This window comes from Solanum dulcamara, chromosome 11, assembly GCF_947179165.1.
Source record: "Solanum dulcamara chromosome 11, daSolDulc1.2, whole genome shotgun sequence".
Taxonomy (NCBI): Eukaryota; Viridiplantae; Streptophyta; class Magnoliopsida; order Solanales; family Solanaceae; genus Solanum; species Solanum dulcamara.
In genome coordinates, this window is record NC_077247.1 from 47994482 (window position 1) to 48015580 (window position 21099).

The 21099-nt window shown below is 36.1% G+C and overlaps 4 protein-coding genes across 4 annotated transcripts; 1 reads left to right on the forward strand and 3 right to left on the reverse strand.

Moving 5' to 3' along the window:
- Nucleotides 1–970: 970 nt before the first annotated feature.
- On the reverse strand, nt 971–6476 carry LOC129873248 (monothiol glutaredoxin-S17). Its single transcript, XM_055948301.1, has 3 exons — nt 6215–6476; nt 4173–4247; nt 971–2553 (listed from the first exon to the last, which is right to left on the reverse strand). Exons 1-3 carry the CDS (start codon nt 6389–6391, stop codon nt 1330–1332), a joined length of 1476 nt encoding a protein of 491 aa, XP_055804276.1. The 5' UTR covers nt 6392–6476; the 3' UTR covers nt 971–1329.
- Nucleotides 6477–10421: 3945 nt separating this feature from the next.
- LOC129872668 (anther-specific protein TA-29-like) lies at nt 10422–11297 on the forward strand. Its single transcript, XM_055947598.1, has one exon. The coding sequence runs from the start codon at nt 10422–10424 to the stop codon at nt 11295–11297; it is 876 nt and encodes a 291-aa protein (XP_055803573.1).
- A 667-nt stretch (nt 11298–11964) lies between these two features.
- Nucleotides 11965–13766, reverse strand: LOC129874954 (stem-specific protein TSJT1). The gene is made up of 4 exons (XM_055950352.1): nt 13455–13766; nt 12925–13165; nt 12405–12525; nt 11965–12321 (listed from the first exon to the last, which is right to left on the reverse strand). Exons 1-4 carry the CDS (start codon nt 13658–13660, stop codon nt 12128–12130), a joined length of 762 nt encoding a protein of 253 aa, XP_055806327.1. The 5' UTR covers nt 13661–13766; the 3' UTR covers nt 11965–12127.
- A 1429-nt stretch (nt 13767–15195) lies between these two features.
- On the reverse strand, nt 15196–21060 carry LOC129874953 (uncharacterized). Its single transcript, XM_055950351.1, has 5 exons — nt 20383–21060; nt 18525–19458; nt 17834–18358; nt 16478–16927; nt 15196–15570 (listed from the first exon to the last, which is right to left on the reverse strand). The coding sequence occupies exons 1-5, from the start codon at nt 20874–20876 to the stop codon at nt 15250–15252; spliced, it is 2724 nt and encodes a 907-aa protein (XP_055806326.1). The 5' UTR covers nt 20877–21060; the 3' UTR covers nt 15196–15249.
- Nucleotides 21061–21099: the final 39 nt, after the last annotated feature.

The following is a 21099-nucleotide window of genomic DNA, read 5'->3' on the forward strand; positions in this document are numbered from 1 at the left end:
TAAATTCTTTGAAAAAATTACAACTTTTTAAAAAGACAACAATCCTTAAAAAAATTATCTTTCCATTCACATCGTTTAAAATACAATAAATCAAGGGTTCAAGCAAAATGGGTTGAGTTCCATATCTAAGACGGTAGCTTTACCCTGCTTTAAAGGAGACTATTGTTTTCTTATCATGAAATAGTTATTTCATGATAATTAGGTTTTGGTTCTCAACTTTTAAAAGATTGCTTAAAAAATACTTTTTATGTTACCGAAATACTTCCAAAACTAAAAGATATTTTAAGTGTCAAAAATTACTAAAAATAAGCTAATCAATACGCTCACTTATATATCGGGACCACATATCGATTAATGAATCATTTTATTATGAAATAATCCATTTAAGTCGAACTATATTTTCTCCGTTAATCCTTTAAGTGATTTTCTAGCCTTTTAAATTTGGTTTAAAACTAGTAATTTTTAAAAAAATTAAGAAAGTATTAATTTTCTTTAGTCACCAAATATGTAATATATGATTGAACAAATCTCCACCAAATCCTTCAAAACCTCTCCTACGCATTGATAAAAGAGGTAAAGTTGTTTTAGGTAAAATAATGCACTTAATTAATGTTATTAAGTAAATTTTCTCAATGAGCGTCCATACTTTTACAAAATCACTTAAAAGGGAACAAGAGGAAGTGAAAAATATAGTTCACATATAAAAAGCAAAATCGATTCCTAAATTAATATGCTCCTCTCATCCTTTTTTATCTGTCGTTTAAGATCTTGACTGACACTCATTAATTAAAATTTAAGTAGCATTAATCATAAAGGGAATTTGATCAAATTACCTAGACATCTTCACTCAATGGATAATCAATGGATTTATGTCTAATGGATGAATCGAATGAGATGATTATTTTGGACCAAAAATAATCATTGGCTAAAGTGACAGATGCAGCAACAGCATCCCATGTAATTTCACAAATGGAGTCTGAAGAGGATAAGATATACATTGACTGTTTCCGATAGACGCTCAACTCGAAAGGAAAATTATTGAAGCAAGATTGACCACATGAAAACTAAGAAAAGTAAAGTACGAAACCAAAGACAGAAAGATAAAGGTCTACAGAAGCATACATAATCCATGCCTTGCTAACACACTGTGAATAAAGTCAACTCAAGATTCACACAAATTTAAAGCAACAGTTACCGTCTCTAATAGTGTTGCTCTCATAACATGAAATTCTTGTTCAAAGACCACCAAATCACGTCAACACAAAGTGTAAGGCTTCAGCTAACATATTATGTCTGAAACGCGCGCAACCTGGTCTGTGTGGGGTTCTTCTATTCAGATAATGTTGACTTCAGTTCACCAAGGCTATGTAATTCCAGCACGATATCACATCCTCCTACAAGTTCGCCTTTGTAATATAGCTGCGGATAAGTTGGCCAGTTGGAGAAGGTCTTTAATCCCTGCCTCACTTCTTCGTCGGATAGAATGTCAAAGGATCCAAAATTAACCCCTTCCTCCCTCAAGGCATTTACTACCTTGGAGCTGAAACCACACCTTGGAGAATCTGGTGTACCCTTCATAAAGAGCATTACAGGTGAGGAATTTAGTAGATTCTTTAAGCGGTCTTCAAGACTCACTTTCTGGTGTATCCCCTTCTCAGTTAGAACCTTCCTAAACTCACCACTCTTTTGCATCTCCAGTACAATGTCTGAACCACCAATAAGTTCACCTTTCAAATACAGCTGCGGATAACTAGACCAGTTGGAGTAAACTTTCAGTCCTTGACGAACTTCATCATCAGTAAGAATGTCAAAACTCTCGAACTCTACTTTCTCCTGTTTAAGAATATCCACCACCTTTCTGCTGAATCCACACCGAGGTTCATCAACCGTTCCTTTCATAAACAGCATAACTGGGCTAGAGTTTATCAGACCTGCAAGACCAGTAGTCAAGGCAGCACTCAAGCCAGATTGTTCAGAGATGCCACCCCTCCCGCCCGCAGTTTTATTTCGTTTAGTTTCAAGAGAATCAGAGATCCCAACCCCGTGATCCTTGAAAACATCTGCAAGTTCACCACTCTCATGCATAGTTATAACAATATCACAACCACCAAGAAGTTCACCCTTGCAGTACAGTTGAGGATATGTTGGCCAATTTGAAAATTTCTTCAACCCCTCACGGACCTCATTGTCCGTCAGAATATCAAAACTTCCAAATTTGACCTTCTCTTTCTTCAAGATGTCAACAACTTTCTGACTAAAACCACACTCGGGTTCTTCAGGGGTCCCTTTCATGAAAAGCAAAACTGGATGTGAAGTAACCAGCTGCTGAAGTCGCTTTGTTAGCCGATCATCAACACCAGAACTTGAAACCTGAGGGGCACCATTTTCTCTAGCCAATTCCTGAATTGCTTCAAGAACAGAGGGACCTGCAGCCATTCCTAGGCTAGCAGGAGCAGCAGGATCCCCAGGAGTGATTGACCCAGCAATTTTTGCAACCTTGTTAGCCAAACTAGAAGGATCGGCCCCTTCCAATGTATCAACAGCCTTACCTTCCTAAAATAAGCGAAGCAATAGCACGTTATAGATAACATAACAAGCAAAAACGTCGGTTCACATCAAAGGTAATTGTTCAAATGTCACAAACAATCACAGATGGAAGTAATTACTAATACCACTTATGGGATGGGACCTACCAAATTTTCTTGTCAAATTCACACAATTAGTGATCACCTTCACTTAATTTTTGAAGAATGTTATCTTGGATTTGTGTGAGGCGAACTTTAGGCAATTCTTTCAGGAAAACCCATTATATTTGTTAGGGTAACATAAATGAATTTAATGTTTCTTGATCTTGCTAACAGATGTTCACCTTTTCAAAATAATTAGCTACAAATATTTCTATCCATTTTCAGAGAAGTTAGTGACTCAAAATTTGAAATGCCACATTAATGATTTCTTTACTGCATAAGCTTTACTTTGAGACTTGCACAGTGCCACCTAAAGATATGGGAAAAAGACAAGAGAGTGGAATCTCCAGAAGACAAGTGATTAGAGAAAAAAACATCTAGCAATCAACGTAATTACCCCATGATGATGTGATGTTCATGAAAATTAGGCTGACAGAAGACAGTAACGTCTACAAATGCCAAGCACTGGCCTGGCATAGAACTACGGAAATGAAGAAGTGAGAATAAGATTATTTTTGGACTTCTATATCCGACTGCACTGATAGAGTTCACTGAAGAGTTGCCGATTTAAGGATGCTTTTTAGTAGAAAGTACATGGAAGTTTAATGAGAAAGATAGCCCGTGTTGCCCATTTGTAAAGATTATACAGTAAGAGAGGTCTCATATTTCCCATTGTCCTTCGCTTAATTGCCACCAAATAGTAGCGACACCACATGAAGGTACAGATGGCTCTTATACTCTGCTCATGCACGCCTTAAGATGCATATGGTTTTCAAAGATTACAAGCACAAAGAACGGCATGTCTTTGGCAGAGCACACTCAATCATTGTCTTAATAGAAATAAATGAAGAAATGAGAGACAGAATTTCATATTGAAGCACTATCTGGAGAACAAAAAGGAACTCTGAAAATTTGTTAGAATTTTATATTTTTAAGTGGTAAGATTGTTGAGGATCTTCTGAATATATTTGTTATTTTGAAGACATACATTTTCTATGTAAAAGTCTCCTTTAAGTAGGTACACTGTTATTAAATACTATATTATGGAAAAGGTTGAAACAGAATCCTCATTTGAATACTTTATTTGTTGGCAAAACACAAATAAATTCACTGAGCTTATGGAAATATGGAAAGTGAGCAGACAACTAGCAGTAATATCATCATCATGATTCTCAAAGCCATGTCTCCAGTAGCTATACAAAACCAAACATCTTTAGTGGTGGGTCCTGAACTAAGACAGGGGAGAGCAGAAGTTCTTTAGGATAACTGGTGTATGAGCTGGGGATCACTTCTGCTGCTGACCCTCCAAAAAAGTAAGGTCATCGAATGGCTTTTAGGGAGTCAGAAGCAAGCTGAGAAAAATGCAGGTAGAAGTCGCACAAGAAGAGGGTGAGACATTCATTCCCTCATCTATTCAGCAGGAGAGAAAGGTTTACTAACAGAAACAGTACGTGGACAAGGAAAGCAAATTCCCATGTGAGTTACCTTGAAGAAGACAAAGTAAGGAACAGCAGAAACAGAGTGAAACTCAGATATCTCAGGCTGTTCTTCAGCTTCAACCTGAAATACAAAGACAGAAGAAAAAGAATCACAGTCAGAGATGAGCTGATACTTCAGAATGAGTAATGAGCAAATTCCAGTAGCACAGGGACATAATTCATTAAGGAATTCAGTTTACAATGGCATCAACTACTACAGAAGAAAAGTTCAGCCCCAATTCACTATGCTAGAACAAACAACTATTCGAGTGTCCTATATTCTCCACTTTTCTGCTTGCAGGAAGTCAAGTTTGAAGATTCTATTCAATCAGTAAAATTTGAAGAATCAAATCAATGTAAGACTGCAGAAAATCAAGAGAGAAATAATATAGCTAAGCAACCACAAGAACACATCTATCTGTGTAAGCCCATTCAGGGGGACAAGTTCTTAGTTAATAGCTTTTTCCTTGCATTTCTGTGTTTATTTTGAGTTATCACAGCTGCTCATTTTCTCAAGTTGCTTAAAATTTGAAGTACCAAATTGAGGTAGGACTGAAGCAAATCAACAGAGCAATAACTTCCTCCTCCTTCCCCCTCCAACAACAACCAAAAAAAAAAAAACACAAGAACTCATCTTTTTGTGTGCATCCATTCAGGGAGACAAATTCATAGTTATTCCCTCTGTCCCAACTTATGTGACACACTTTCCTTTTCGGTATGTCCCAAAAAGAATGTCACATTTTCTATAATCGGGAGCAATTAACTTTAAAATTCCCTTTTTACCCTTAATGAAATGATTTATCACCACACAAAAGACTAAGGTTTGTTTTAAACCACAAATTTTAAGTGTCTTCCTTTCATTCTTTAAACTTTGTGCAAATCAAATGGTGCCACATAAATTGGAGCAGAGGAAGTACTTGTTTTTCCTTACCTTTGTGCGTTTATTTGAGTAAATAATGCATGTTCATTTCCTCAAACTGCTTTTATTTCTTCAACATCTTCCGGAGAATGTGACAAGCAGCTTTTAAGAGGTAATAATAGCTGCCTAATAGAGCAAAGCTTATCTCCATTAGTCCCAAGTTTGACCCAAAAACTTTTAACAGTAGCACCCTAAAAATTCACCAGAGTTAGCCTATTGTATAGAAGATTGGGAATCATTAGTAGAGAATCATATTTTGGTATAGATTTTCTACATCTGGGTATACTGCTTGTACACGAGAGCTTACCCAAATTAATAAAATTATTTATCTTATCAAAACAATTGTTTACTAACAACCAAGACTTACTGCCCAAAACGACAAATCTCATTGTCACTACAAGAATGAGCTACATTTACTAAAAAACCCGTAAACCCTTCAACGTATATCTTCCCAAAACAAACCTTTAAAAAAACACTCCAAACAGAAACAATATGTCAATCTAAACATCTTTCAATAGCACATCACAAAGTTTTGTAGTTCATCCAAAAAACTGAGTTTTCTTATATATGATAACTGCAGGGGTTTACACTGTATGTACTTGGAAGTTTCACATTATGAGGCCCCAAAATGTAGAATTTTCAGTCTACTGATGAATAAGCTACAAAACCCTAAACCCTCAAAGAACAGCAATCCAAAACAAACCAAGAGAACCCCCTCCAAACAAAAAAGAACATATCAAACAGAAAATAACAATCCAACAGTTCATTCAAAATTCCATAAGACACATCAAAATCCATTCAATAAAAATACCAGAACGCAACCAATAAATAAAAAAGATATAAACTTGGTCCATCTCCTTAAAAGTTTCACATCATGAGGCTAAACGTGTACAAAACCCTAAACCCTTCACACCCCAGTCAAATAAAAAATAATCTAAACAACCCCCAATAGAACATATCAAACAGAAAATCTATCAATAACCCATCAATATATTTCCGTGGAGCTATCTTGATTTTGCTTTTTTCAGTAAAAAAGAAAACATCGGCGAAATAGACCAATAAATTAAAAAAGATATAAACTTTTTGGGTTTCTCTTTCATATATGCACATGTATGTGAAGATTTGCTTACTCTGAGAAAATGGGCATGTGGGAAATCAGTCGAAAGGTGAGAAAAGACTTGGTCCATGTGTTTAGAAGCTTCACACCATGATGCCCAGAAGTGCAAAATCGCCGGTGATCCATCGGCGACAATCTTGTCAAGCTCTTCCTTTGATTGAACTTCCTTCACTGATCCTCCTCCGGTCATTCTCGATTCTTTCAGATTCTCTATTCCCTATGAGAAGTGAAGTGAAATTTCTCCTCTTTTCTGGCTTTTTACGTAAGCCTAGTTCTTTTTACCTTTTTTTTTTAAAATATAGTTAAAAATATCTCAATTATAGGAAAAAGTTTAAAGATATTTCTTATTTATTTTTTGGTCTAAAAATATCTTTATACTCATTTTTTTTAATTTAAAAATATCTTTTCATCCACTTTTTTACCTAATTATAACCCTTCAAACTAATAACCCTCTTTTTATTTTTTATTTTTAAAAGTATTTATCATGTGTCATTTTCTTATTGGATTTTTATTTCATCCAATAAAAAAATGACACATGATAAATAATTTTAAAAAATAAAAAATAAAAAGAGGGTTGTCAGTTTGATGGGTTATAGTTAGCGTGGATGGAAGGGTATTTTTAAATCAAAAAAATAAATAGAAGGGTATTTTTAAACTAAAAGGTGAATGAAGGGTATTTTAAAATATTTTCCTATAGTTCAAGAGTATTTTTAGCCTTTTTTCGATATAAATACTCCTTTTTAATAAAAATAAAAATAAATAATATAACCTAATTTTGAATTTTCTAGAGATTAGGCATTTCATCATAGGATTTGGGATCACAATTTCAAGTTTAGATTTATCTGTATTAAATTATAACTTTTAAATTCTTTAAAAAGTAGGATTTTTCAAAAAAAATAATATAATATAATATGTATATCATATATGGAATAACTATGCCATATGACCATTCGACAAAAGTAATTATCAAAAAAATGGTCATTCGATGTATATACACGTACAGTCAGTGTATATTTCATGTATAGTCAAGTTATATTCAGTTTTGAGTGTATATATATATATAGCTCATGTATAAGTAATGTATATTGTATAATCAATATATACTTTCTATGACTTTTGACAAGCTATATTGTATAGTCACTGTATATTTTCTATGATTTTGACTATTTTTAATATAAATAAAATATGGCTATATTTGTTGTACTAATTATTTTATTGTATATATTTAAAATTGTCCCTATATATATTCATGCTCAACGTGAAGAGTTTATTCGAACCATATAAAAGATTATATTAAAGAATAATTAATTATTATTATAATTGTTGACTAGTTCATCTTTGTAAAAGTATATGTATATTTAAAATTTAATAGTAACATGCAATTGAAAATACTTACTTTAATTTTTTTTTGGAGATATTTGATTTTTTAGTGTGACACCTTAAGGATATACTAATACCTTGTTATGAATTATGATTTTGTTCATTTGGATAAAATTGCATAAGAGTTAGGAAAGTTATGATAATTTCACAGATTATAGGGGATTTTATGTTTATGAGGAAAGAAATCCAATTTAAAAAATTAAAATTATATGTCTAAACAAAATTTCAACCATAAATTTATTGATTTTATACCATGATTTCAAATCACTAATTTCATATCATAATTTAAAATCATATCCAAACCAACCCTTAAAAGAGAATTGTAGGTTTCAAGTTAAATGAAAGATGAACTTCTTATTTGAGTAGCTTACTAAATAATGAAAAAGTGTTTTTGTCATCGAAAACTAAAAAATCAATTAATGTGATTAATAGTGTTACTTGGTGAAATAATTTTGTTGATTCTCGAATTAATTTTCTAAGATACACAATAACAGAACCTATAAAAAGTTCTAAATATCCAATTGACTGAACACAGTTACAATTTTAATGCTAAAAATATGACATACTCGATATTTTTGCATTAAGGCTCTAGAATGGAAAAAGAGATATTTATTAGTTGCCGGGACACTCAACTACAGAAGCCATCCATCTTATGAGGAGACTGGTGGAGCAGTACAGGGAGAGGAAAAGGGACTTGCATATGGTATTCATCGACCTAGTAAAGACGTATGATAAAGTGTCACGAGAGATACTATGGAGATGTTTGGAGGCTAAAGGTGTACTTGTGTCATACATTAGGGTGATTAAGGACATGTATGAGGGTGCCAAAACCAGGGTAAGGACAGTCGGAGGCGACTCAGAGCACTTTCCAGTTGCGATGGGGTTGCATCAAAGATCAGCTCTTAGTCCATTTTTATTTGCCTTGGTGATGGATGGATTGACGCGGCAAATTCAAGGTGAGGTGCCATGGTGTATGCTTTTCGCGGACGATATAGTCTTGATCAATGAGACTCGTAGCGGAGTCAAAGCTAAGTTGGAGGATTGGAGACAGACCTTGGAGTCTAAAGGGTTTAAGCTGAATAGGATCAAGACAGAGTACTTAGAGTACAAGTTCAGTGAGACACCTCAGGAGGTTGGCGCTGAAGTTAGGCTTGGTGACCAGGCTATCCTAAAGAAAAGTAGTTTCAATTATCTTGGGTCTATTATGCAAGGCACCAGAGAGATTGACGATGATGTCACACATCGTATTAGGGTAGGGTGGATGAAATGGAGGCTCGCTTCCAGTGTGCTATGTGACAAGCAGGTGCCACCACAACTTAAAGGCAAGTTCTATAAAGTGGTGGTTAGACCGGCTATGTTATATGGGGCGGAGTGTTGGCCAGTTAAGGTATCTCACGTTCAAAAGATGAAAGTTGCTGAAATGAGAATGTTGAGACGGATGTGTGGTTATACCAGGAGTGACAAGATAAGAAATGAGGTTATTCGGAACAAGGTAGGAGTGACCTCGGTGGAAGACAATATGCGGGAAATGCGACTGAGATGGTTTGGGCACGTGAAGAGGAGAGACACAGATGCCCCAGTGCGGAGGTGTGAGAGGTTGGCCATGTATGGTTTCAGAAGAAGTAGGGGTAGGCCGAAAAAGTATTGAGGAGAGGTGATTAGACAGGACATGACGCAGTTATAACTTACCGAGGACATGACGCAGTTATAACTTACCGAGAACATGACCTTAGATAGGAGAGTGTGGAGGACCCACATTAGGGTAGAAGGCTAGTTCATAGTCTTGTTGTTCTTCCTTGTTAGTAGGCGTATTAGCGCATTATAATTCTTTGCGGTCTGTTTTCTATTACAATCTGTTACAATCTATTACTTTTTGTATGATGAATGCTCTATTGTATCTGGGTTGCTTTCGTTATTTGCTTAGCTTTGAACTTTGTATCCTTATCTGACTTCTTTTATGATTTTACTGAGCCGAGGATCTTTCGAAAACAGTCGTCCTACCTTGGTAGGAGTCAGGTCTGCGTACACTTTACCTTCCCCAGACCCCACGTGTGGGATTTCACTGGGTTGTTGTTGTTATTGTCAAATATATATGAACTTCATGTTAAATCATATATATTGATGTTTGTTGCTTCATTTCTTTTTAATTATTAGATTTTATAAAACCATTATATTTTTCTTATTGTATTTAGGTTAAGCATGGTGGGATTAGCTATCCCTTATAGAAGGTGAAATAAGTTGATCCTATGAAATATCTCCGCTCATGAGATATTTTTATGTATCACATCATGGTAACCACATGGCCTACTTGAGATGCAGTGAACTTCAATCAGAATATGTATTACAAACAATGGTTTTGTTAGTTTAACAAATCAGTGTAAGCTCGACTAATTAGAATTCACGCCGAATAGACCTAGTGATATGTGACATTACACACGAGACTTAAAATCTTTTATTGGTGAGTCTCTCGTACAATGTGTAGGTTTAATTTTTTATTTTTACTTTTCCCTTTCCATTTCTTGATCTCTTCATTCTAATAAACTCCATTCTTTTTTCTTTTCTTTTTTTAGTATGCATACTCTGAAACGTTTAACAAAAATGTAATTTCCATAACTGAAATCGAGGTGAGACAAAAATTTGTTTTTTGTTTACCTCACACAAAGTTCATGTTTCCAACAAATTAATACTTGAAACCTTAAATGTTGCCTCAGATTTGTTTTTTTATCTGGAAATGCTCAAATTGTGTTAGGAACTTGTGGCCTATATATACCCTTGTGTTGTAATAGCGTAGCATCACCATTAATCAAATCGAAGTCTTTTCTTAAATAAACTTAGCTAAAATGGCAGCTCCAACATGGTTTTTCATTTCTTTTATGGTTTTGCTAAGCTTAGCAATATGCTCTTCCCAGACTATTGATGTTCACACAATTAAGTCCAAGGAAGCTGATCATCACCACCACAAACTCACACTTTTGAGTAATATCGACGTCCAACGCTTTGGAGGAGGACGTGGTGGTGGCGGCGGATTTGGCATTGTTGGTGGAGGTGGATTTGGCATTGGCATTGGTGGTGATGGTAGATTTGGCATTGACATTGGTGGAGTTGTCCCTGCCTACAATGACCCTGGCTATGGTTCCCCTATCTATATACCTGGCTTTGATTTCCCAATCTATTCCCCTGCTTGTGGTTATGTGTGTCCTGCTAATAATCCTAGTGGAGAAATCACTGAATTCAAAATCTCAGGATTACCACACTTAACCAGACCATACCGATGCAGGCCAGGACCAAACATGCGTGGAGACAAAGATTATAACCAAGAACTTCTTCTACACTTTGTTTCTACAATGCAGGACAAACATGAGAACAAACAACAACGTCTACACTATGGAGGACACGGTGGAGATGCAGGTCACCTTGTAGGGGGAAGTAGACGTTTAGGATTTGGTCGCGGTAGTGGTAGTTCTGATACCTCTGATCAGTATGATACCGAGGACCCTGGTAGCATTTTCGATGGGTGTGGTTATGTATGTCCAGGCAACAGTCCTAGTGGAGGAATCACTGAATTCCATATCTCAGGATTATCACATTTCAATGGACCTTACAGATGTCGCCAAGATATGTGTGACACTGAAGATTGTGGTGAATTTCTTCTACACTTTGTTTCTCCAATGCATAACAAACATGAGAACCAACATGGTCATCAGTCAGAGCAGTAAGAGGAAGAAATCACGAACAATATCCCCTACCCACCCCCACCCCAATCCTGAATCCAAGAAAAAGAAACTTTATATGTAATCATGTTATGTAGCTTCAGCCAAAAAACAGTATACACTGTCTAAGAAGTTACCTATTTACAAGGAACTTAATAAAACTTGTTTTAGTTGAATTGATTTGATTACACTAAAAGAAAAGTTCATGGGGATATGTATATGTCAATTGAAAAATGAATAAGCACGCAAAATAATTTGCCTGTATCCAAGGGGATCCACTAAATCATCCTATTGTGGTGCGAAAAAGATCTAAAAATGGCTTCTGTTCATCAAGCTCGGGCTTTCAGTTACCAAGCCTGAGGTGAGATAGGCTAATATTAGCCATGGTGGGATTTGTACTGAAAAAAGAGAACACCCTTGGCATAGTTTCTTAATGCAACTTCCAAAAACCAAAACAAATGTAAGACAATATTTTGTTATTTTCTTCTCCACATAGACTTCATGTCGCAATCCACTCACTAGACCTATGATCCTCTGTAATATTATGTGATTCTCATCATGTTTTACTTCACTGGGCCTATCATCCATAACAGAAGTAGAAGCTTAAGAAGCACCCTGTTTGACTCGAAAATCATGAATGGAGCCCTAAGATTATTAGGTAAGTGTACACAAGTTTAGTGAGAAACAGTAGATTGATGATGGACAAATTATTGCAGCAACATATGATTTCAGATTATTTCACAAGACGGCCATAAAGTAGCATACCATTTGTGATTTTACATTATTACATTCATGACTCAACTTGGGAAGATTGTCAACGTTTCAAGCCTTCAGTTTCATTCAACCATAGTGGCACCAGCCCAATTCGCAGCACTTCCCCGGCGTGGAATGCTGTGGAGTTTGGTATACAAGTCTACCTGGAAAATCACAGCATTGACATTTCCTTCATCATCTTCGCGTGCAATTGCTTTTACTTTGTGCATTGGATGATCAAAGCTTATCAGCCCGGTGTCACTTATGAAGATACACCCTGTGCAATCAGTTTTAACACATTAAATTCTGCTGGATATCCAAAAACACTGAATTAAACTTAAGAAGATTTGATTAAGAAACCTGGAGGAAATGGGGTATACAATTTCCCACAAGAAGCTTGAATGAACTCCGAATCATCAGAACATACAAATGACCCATCTGTAGCAGTTCCCCAGTGTAATGGCACACTTCCATCGCGATCCTAGATTGTTTAGAGAAACATCAAGTTTATTCTGATAAAGGATTTATGTTATATATATTGACAGCATAAAGATTCTTTTTCGCTATCAACATAGTTTAACGTGTGATAGTATGTTAGTATCAATGAGATTTATGCTATATATACTGATAACATAAGGATTATTTTCTATTATCAATATAGTTTTAACGTGTGATAGTATGTTAGTATCATAGAGGTTCTCCTATAATTATCTTATAAGTAACTTTATATCGTCAATGCATATAACTTATAACTTAAACTCTTCTGAAAATACTATGTTGATCATGGTCTCTAATTTGCTTAAAATATGAGAAATGGTTAATACGAATGCCCAATAAGCTAAGAAAGGGATAAACTTGTGACAAAGAATACTGTACTCACCCTAGCAAGAAAAAGAGTGGAAGCTTTAGTGTCAAACAGAATGAAAGCAAATTTGCCTTCAAGTTCTTTGATGACTTGATCAGGAGGGTATGGCGCCCGATCCCTTAAAACTTTGTAAGCCTCAACCATTATCATAGCTTCTGTAGCTTGTCTTGAAAGACCATAATGTTTCCTCAAATCAAAGGTGTTGTCTAAACCACCAGAAAAGATGCAGAATATATCATCCATCACCACAATAGACCTATGTTAAACAAAACAAGCTCCTTTAGTCAACTTGTTTGTTGATCTAATCTTGAAATATAACAAAAGCTCCCCCTTTAAGAATACTTATCAATGTACACGAAAAACAAAAATCCAAGCACAAACAAGAAAAGCTGTTGTGATCTCTTCCTATTGGCCTAAGTTTTGGTAGATAGAGTTAGTCAGCTAGGTACTCATATTGGAATAGTTAGAGATACAAACAAACTGATCCAGACATTTATCATTATAAAAAAAAGAAATAAATTAGTTTCACTACTAGACTTTAATACCTTGGATGTGAAGGGATTTCATTTCCATGGGAAAAAGCCATGAAATTCCCATTGAAAAGGTGGTAAAAAGTTGAGTCTGGCTTCCATGATTTGAAACTTTCTACAATCTCTTCCTTTGTTTTAGCCTCCTTTTTCTGTCTACCTGTCTGAGGAAGGCTCAGCTCTGGAGGTGGCTTCCCAATGGATTGCTCAAACACAGCCAACATGTTTATTCAAGTAAAACTAAAAACTTTGCAAGAATCATAAATACCCCAGCAGCAAGAACAATATTATGGCTACTTATATAATATAATACTCCTGTCTCTTATTATATACTTGCTTATTTTTCTTTCTAGTCTGTATTTCTATATTTAATATCATCCTCAATAAAAATAATTTATAGTCAAATAAATATTTATAAATTATCAATAGGTAAAGACTTGTGATCAGACTCTTTTTCAAATTCTTCACATAGCAAAAGCTTTGATACAGCGGGCCGCACGAGACTTGCAGCTGACATGCTTATCCAAATGACTGTTGTAACCGAAAACAAAGTACTGACGTGGCATCAATAATGACAATAGTACATCTGTCACATCTCTCCATTGTTCAATTGGCACTTATTAGTACTCTAATTAGTATTTTATTTTATGGGAAATTTTGTTTAAACAAATATCTCTTTCTTTTTATTGATTATTGATGGCATAGATTTATTGGAACATGGTTTTGAAACTCCAAAAATGACATACTAGTTTCAAATGAGGAATATATTGGAGAGAAGAAAAAAGCCGAAAGTTTTTGTCCAACTACAGAAGGCTGAAACAAGTAGTGTATAATACTATGACTTTACGCACTTCGAGAAGCAGGCAAAATTGGACTCTTCTGGATAACTCATCCAATTAAACCCAATATGATTTGTAGGCAAATGAGCAAGTCTTAGATAGGACGCTATACTAATAATAATAATGCTCTGGGTCTTTTTCAAACTTTCATTTCTTTCGGTGATGAAATTAATTTTGAGCTATTTTTTCCTTCTATGGAGGTGGACGTTAGGGAGGAATCTTTCAAGCATTATTGCTTTATTGTAGTTAAGTCTAATATGGAAGACATAGGAATATGATGTGATTAAAGATTACAACAACAACAATCCAACGAAATTTCACAACGTGGGGTATGGAAAGGGTAAAATATACGCAGACCTTACACCTATCAAGGACGGCTGTTTTTGAGAGACCATCGGCTCAAAAGAAGCCTAAAAAAAAGTCAGATAAGCTAAGAAGTTCAAAGCATTATGAGAAAGCAAATAACGAATAACGCAAATAACGAAAGCGACACAGATAAAATAGAGTAATCAAAGTACAGAAAGTAATAGAAAGATAATAACAGATGTCAGATGTCAGAGCACAAGAAATTATAGTGCGCTAATGCGTCTACTAATACGGAAGAATAACGAGACTATGTACTAGCCTTCTATCCTAATATGGGTTCTCCACACCCTCCTCGGTAAGCTGTAACTGCGTCATGTCCTGTCTAATTAACGATTGAGACATTATTTAAAAAAGAAAACAAGGCTAATAAATCTGTGGGACAGAACAGAACCCACAAAACCATTAGTAGAAAACAATGATCCTGGGGTCTTTTCTTTTAGGCTGTCTACATTGTGCTTTGTTCATGTGGAGATTGGAACAACTTGTGCAGTCCAGAAACATGAGTTGAGTAAACCTCCTCACCAAAAATGGAGCAAATAAACTCACGAGGATGGTGATGGTCTTAGAAAATTTGTGTATATTACTTTTATACTCTGGTTCAACTGTTTTCATTTGATATAAGCCACTGTACAGCCATAATTCATAGGACTTTCCTGTTCAAACATAGCAACACGAGGATGATCTCTTAGTAATTTTAGTGCAGATTCTTTTACGACCCCAGTGCCCATCCCATGAATAACAAAAATAACAGAATTAGGCGCTCTTGAATCAATGGCCATGTTTAGCCGGTGAGAAGCATCCTCCACTCTCAAGCCACGCAAATCTACCGTGTTTTTAGATGTCTGCAGAACAGGGCCATAAGAATCCTGCTGATTTTTGCTTGCTTCAGAGACACTTCCAAGATCTCTGAGACTCCTGATCCGCTGAACCTACACCATTGATTATGATTAACTTTTTTCCATTCCCCGTGTTTTAATAGAAAGTGAGAGCAACGTATGAGTAGTAGATCAGATATATGTGAAACAACACAGCTCAAACGAAACTCTGAAGATATTCGTCTTTACTGAAGCATGCAACTCCATTCATTTATCTAAGCTAGGCCTATAAGTTTCACGCTCAGCAATGAATTACTTCCTCCGTCCCATTTTATGTGGCATTTTTTGATTTGGCACGGTGTTTAAAAAAAAATGAAGACTTTTAAAACTTGTGATTTAAAACAATACTTAAATATTTGTATGACTGAGAATTATTTCATCAAGTGTAAAATGAGAATTTTAAAGTTAAATGATTTCTAATTATAATAAGGTGACATTCTTTATGAGACGGACTAAAAAAGAAAGGATATCACATAAAATTGAAAAAAAAAATGTTACATACACTTAAAAACTAGCCTCACATGCATATGATTGACAACAATTTATGTCGCTCCGTCTCGATCAAATATTTGAAAATTTAGGTTTTCTAGCATTGGAAGTTCTCTGCATTTCCTGTTTGTGTACAAATCTATTTAAGACTAAGAGACTCCTAGTACTGGAGCTAAAGGAATTACATACCAACATGACTAAACCTCAATCCCAAGTAATTGGTATCAGTCATACATGAATCTTCTTCCATTGTTTCCAAATTTTCTCTAGGTTGCATAGATTTCAAGACATTGTAGGTGTTTGGAAACAACCTCCTTAGGTCTACCTTGTTCTGTTGAACACCTTCAATTACCGTGGTCTCACTCACACTAGGCCCATGTTTCCATGTGTGTGTGTGTCTATTATATGTATGTGTATTTTTTAATTCAAATGGAAAAAACAGAGAGAAGAAAGAAATCAAGAGTCTGCAAACCTGGGTTTTCAAGTTAGCTGAACTGGAAGAAGCATCAGGGGGAATGGGTCTTATACTGCTTATGCCCACCCGGACTCTGATTTTTCCAAATTGAACAAGGATAGTGTCATCATCCCTAGATTCCTCAACCACAGTGGCTAACTTATTTCCAAACGCCTTCACATATGCTTGTTCTCCAACCTGTGGTGTGTAAAGGCTCTGGCCCATTTCTCTGACAAGAGAATCTTTACTAGGCTGATGAGCTTCAACTATCGATGCAATAGCAGCTTCCGCTTTTTTTACAATTGTATTAATCTCGTCCGCACTTACATTTCTGAGTTGGCTCTCAAACCGCTGTACTATAGTTTGGATCTCATTTTTCACGGTTCTCACTTCCTGTTGGATATCACGTGTTTCCTTTGCTATGAGGGCAGCTTCACGTACATCAAGATCTTGTGCTTCATTGTTGATCTTCATTGCATGAAAAAAGAAAAATGAAATAGTGAAGATTATAAGAAATCTAAAATAATGGTTAACAATATTTCTGAGGTCATTCGACAGCATCTCCCCATAATAAATCTAATGATATTTCAAGTGAGTTAAACCAGAAATATTTACTCTGACGTTACATGCCATGTCGATTAGAGTTTACTTATACGGTAATACCCCAACAGGCAACAACCAAATAGAATCTGAAATAACACAGATCTAAGAGCACATCTAGAAACTGAATCAACGACAGTTCAGAAGTTACAACGAAAACAATTAAAAGAATCCTCATAGCTGAGTTCAAGCAAAGAGAATGGAGAGAAAGATAGCAATACATAGCAGAACTGAGGAAACTGAATGAAAGTACGCAACTTCATCTTGACTCTGCCGTAGATAATGACGACAATTTTCATATGGAGGATCATCGCGAAAAGATGCAGACACAAATTAAGATATCCACAATCAACTCAACATTGACCTTTGGTGACCTTAGGACACAACCTATATGGAAGATTAAGAAACACCTGGATATGATAACTTCTTAAAATGTCATATTAGCCACAAGTTTTGATTATATGCATTCTATAATAGCAAAAAAATTGAGACCTTCTTTCTCTCAGATGGATGTTATTTCATGAGAAGATTCAGGTCTAGTACTTTCCTCCTCCATCAGCATTCTGTTTCCTTTTTTCCCCTCTCTTACTATAGGACTCTGCCACCTCGAGGAAGTTTTTATATGAAAAAAAAAAACACAATTCAAACATAAAATTATCTAACTCCAAGATTCAGTCAGTCACTTGTCATATACTGTAAGTTCATTGAGTTTGTACCGCGGATATATGAATGGGATTATGGACTAAATTCCCAAGAAAAGTATCAGAAAGATACCTCATTATAAATATTCATAATATCTGAATGAAGAGAAGCAGCTTCCATTGCTTGAGATTCTAGTCTGTCTCTTTCTTCAATTAGTGACCGATAAAGTAAACCCTTCTGCTCCTGCTGATTGTCTGGCATCAATTTGTTCACCCATAATTCTGCTCGCTCTATTATTTTTTCATCAAAACCCATTGATTTTGCAATATTCAAGGCATTTGATTCTCCCATGCTTCCCCAGAGAATCCGATAGGTAGGCTGTAGAGTCTCCAAGGAAAACTCTGTTGCTGCTGTTTCAAACCGATTATCCTTATCTTTTAAGCGAGTTAAGTCTGCATAGTGGGTAGTTACAACAGCTAAATTAACCCTGTCCTTGAGATATTGCAGTATGCTTTCTGAAAGTGCTACACCTTCTGAAGGATCAGTCCCACTTCCGATTTCATCAATAAGAACTAGAGATTCTCTAGAAGCGACTTCCAGAATCTCACGAAGCCGTGAAATGTGCCCACTAAAGGTTGACAGACTTTGTTCCAGAGACTTCAGCAGGCAAAATATTAAATTACAATTAGTAAGATAGATGATGCGAACAAAAACAAAACAAGACAATGAAGAAGGACAGAATTTTTGACCGGGTTAGATTAAAAAAGATATACAGCTGCGACGGAGGATGGGGGGAAGAAGGGAGTATAACAAAACCAAGTACCTGTTGGTCTCCAATGTCTGCTAGAATGAGATCAAACCATGGAAGCCGTGGTTGATTTTGGGCAGGCAAATACATGCCAGCCTTCAACATCACAGAAGCCAGTCCTAGAGTCTTCATTGAAGCTGTTTTGCCTCCAGTATTAGGGCCCGAGATGACAACAACCTTTGTTCCATGACCAATTTTAATATCAATGGGCACAGGGAAATGTGCATGAGATTTTGTTTCAAAATCCATGACACCATTTCCTTGATCCAAATCAGGTGATCTTGGGGACACATCAGTCGACAAGTTTCTCAAGGATGACTCAAGAAGCAAAGGGTGTCGTATCCCTTCTATATTTGCAGATAAATGTTCAGATTGGGATATGTTACAATTTCTTGAACTTAAAGCTGGACAGGCACCACCCATCCACTGAGCATGAGCAGCTCTTGCAAATGCAAGATCGATTTCCAATATTTTATCTAATAAGTGTTTTATTTTCATATTACATTCAGCTATTTCAGATGTAAGCAAACTCAAAATTGTTTGCTCCTCAACCCTCTCAGAACTAGAAAGTTTAACTTCCATGTTGTTTAACTCAACTGCCTCTTTAGGTTCCATGAAGTATGTAGATCCACTACTGCTCGTATCAAGGATTACGGAATTAGGAAGCAAAGATCTATGCGTAGCTCTGACAGCAACACACATTCTTGAACGGCGCTTGGTCACTAAAGGCCTGTCAAATCCTCCACCTTGAAAAACTTGAGTTGATAATTGCTTCAACAATGATTCTAGATTATCCATATTCCTCTTTCTCTCAGACCTTATAATTTCCAAATCTTCACTAGCTCTGTCAAGGATTACTGAAAAACTGCAATCAATACAGAATTCTATTTTTTGCTCCAATTCCACAAGAAAATCACAACTTTGAAGAATTTCCTTCAGAGGAGAGTACCTGTTTGAAGATAATTAGACATTCTAATGAAACTTCTCAATACTATTTAAATGGCACTTCATGAGAATCCATCACTACCACATGAGACATGCTTCGCCATTTTGAGTTAACTGCAATTGGGAGTAGGAAGGCATTCTCAGAGGAACAGCAAATAAAGGGCAAGCACACTCAAAGTGAATTCATCTTTGAAGCCTGCATTCTTAATAATATTTCAAAGAGCACCACAGCATTTTGTATATTCAAGAAAGGAATGAGAGGAGATATCCATAAGACCGTATTTACCTCTTCCTACAGTTCTCTTAAAAGAGTGCTCATTCCGATATTTATCAGATAAACTATCTTTCACCGCTTACTTTTTCATTTAATTAATTCCCCAGATAGATAACCACCAACCTCTTTGATACATTTTTGGATAAAACACTTCAGCTATTCGGCAGTTATTTTGACCCAAATCCAGAACTATTGTCAATTCTAGCACGATTTTGCAATCAGCCGGAAACAAAATGTTACTAACTGTTATCTTAAGGCTTTTGAGCTAAGGGAAAAAAACGTTCTTATAGATGAATGTCCCATCATAAGCACGTACAATGTCATGATCACATTAGTTCACCCTAGTTTCTTTGGTAGTTTAACGTACGGTACATGCTAAAGCCCGACAGTATAGACACAAATTCTGGTTTTGAATAATTTGCCCATGGCTAGCTGATAAATTGCAATATGCCTGAATCTAATGGGATAAACCTATCATCTAAAATCAGAGGTTCTTTACACCAGAATAATCCAACACCAAATAACTTCAACGTAGAACAACAAACAAAATAATGCAATGCTGTAAGAAACAAGAGAAAAAAATTTAATTAAAAAAAACACATACACAAATCCGTGTGTAAATAGTTAAGTAGAGTGTTAAATACAGCAATATACCTTTCAGAAAAATCAATCTCCTCCAACTGTTGGAGCATAAATCTCGCCGCTGCCAAGGTCCGTTTCACAGAGCAAAGTTCACGAATAGAGAGTATACCGCCTGCAACGGCAGCATCAACAATAGGAGAAACATCCTCAATTCCAGAGAAATCCAACGGCTGAGGAACTGCCACGGCGGCCGAGGTCTGAGAGAGGAGTCTACTGCTCTCTTCAGGAGTTTTACCCACCGGAATCCGAGCAGATTGTGCGGCAGAGAATCCCATGGATGTGGATGTGAAGGCGGAGAGCTGTTGACACACGGCGGGCCATTCTAAAAGCTTCAAGGTTTCGGATTGCAGTGTCTCGGCGAGTTTGACTCTGTGAGTGGACTCGGATGAGAAGCGAACAGAAAACCGAGTTGTACGACGGTTACAGAGCGAGTTATGAGGCGGAGGAAGATAAACGGTGAAGAAACTGTTGAATTTGCATTTGCAGTTGAAGTTGAAGAGATTCATTGAAGATAAAGTTTGAACTTTTGTTGAGCTTTGGGTGCGTTATCCAGTTACTCTAAAATTGGAGGGAAGGGTGGGTTTGGATCTGCTGTGTATAATAACACGGCAATACTGTAAGCCGTAGGTTACGAGTTTGTGCAGTAAAATCAATTACTAATGCTAAGAATAATTTGCCTACATAATGCCTTCTTTGCCAAATCATGAGGTAAGTAGAAATAGTTAGTGC

Coding starts and splice junctions, on each gene's coding strand:
- LOC129873248 (XM_055948301.1), bottom strand. CDS start 6,391: ATGACCGGAGGAGGATCAGTGAAGGAAGTTCAATCAAAGGAAGAGCTT. Junction 4,248..6,214: donor CACATGCCCATTTTCTCAGA/GTAAGCAAATCT, acceptor TTTGTATTTCAG/GTTGAAGCTGAAGAACAGCC. Junction 2,554..4,172: donor CTTACTTTGTCTTCTTCAAG/GTAACTCACATG, acceptor CGCTTATTTTAG/GAAGGTAAGGCTGTTGATAC.
- LOC129872668 (XM_055947598.1), top strand. CDS start 10,422: ATGGCAGCTCCAACATGGTTTTTCATTTCTTTTATGGTTTTGCTAAGC.
- LOC129874954 (XM_055950352.1), bottom strand. CDS start 13,660: ATGTTGGCTGTGTTTGAGCAATCCATTGGGAAGCCACCTCCAGAGCTG. Junction 13,166..13,454: donor GAAATCCCTTCACATCCAAG/GTATTAAAGTCT, acceptor TGTTTAACATAG/GTCTATTGTGGTGATGGATG. Junction 12,526..12,924: donor CCACTCTTTTTCTTGCTAGG/GTGAGTACAGTA, acceptor TAAACAATCTAG/GATCGCGATGGAAGTGTGCC.
- LOC129874953 (XM_055950351.1), bottom strand. CDS start 20,876: ATGAATCTCTTCAACTTCAACTGCAAATGCAAATTCAACAGTTTCTTC. Junction 19,459..20,382: donor GAGATTGATTTTTCTGAAAG/GTATATTGCTGT, acceptor ATCTTCAAACAG/GTACTCTCCTCTGAAGGAAA. Junction 18,359..18,524: donor CAGACATTGGAGACCAACAG/GTACTTGGTTTT, acceptor TGCCTGCTGAAG/TCTCTGGAACAAAGTCTGTC.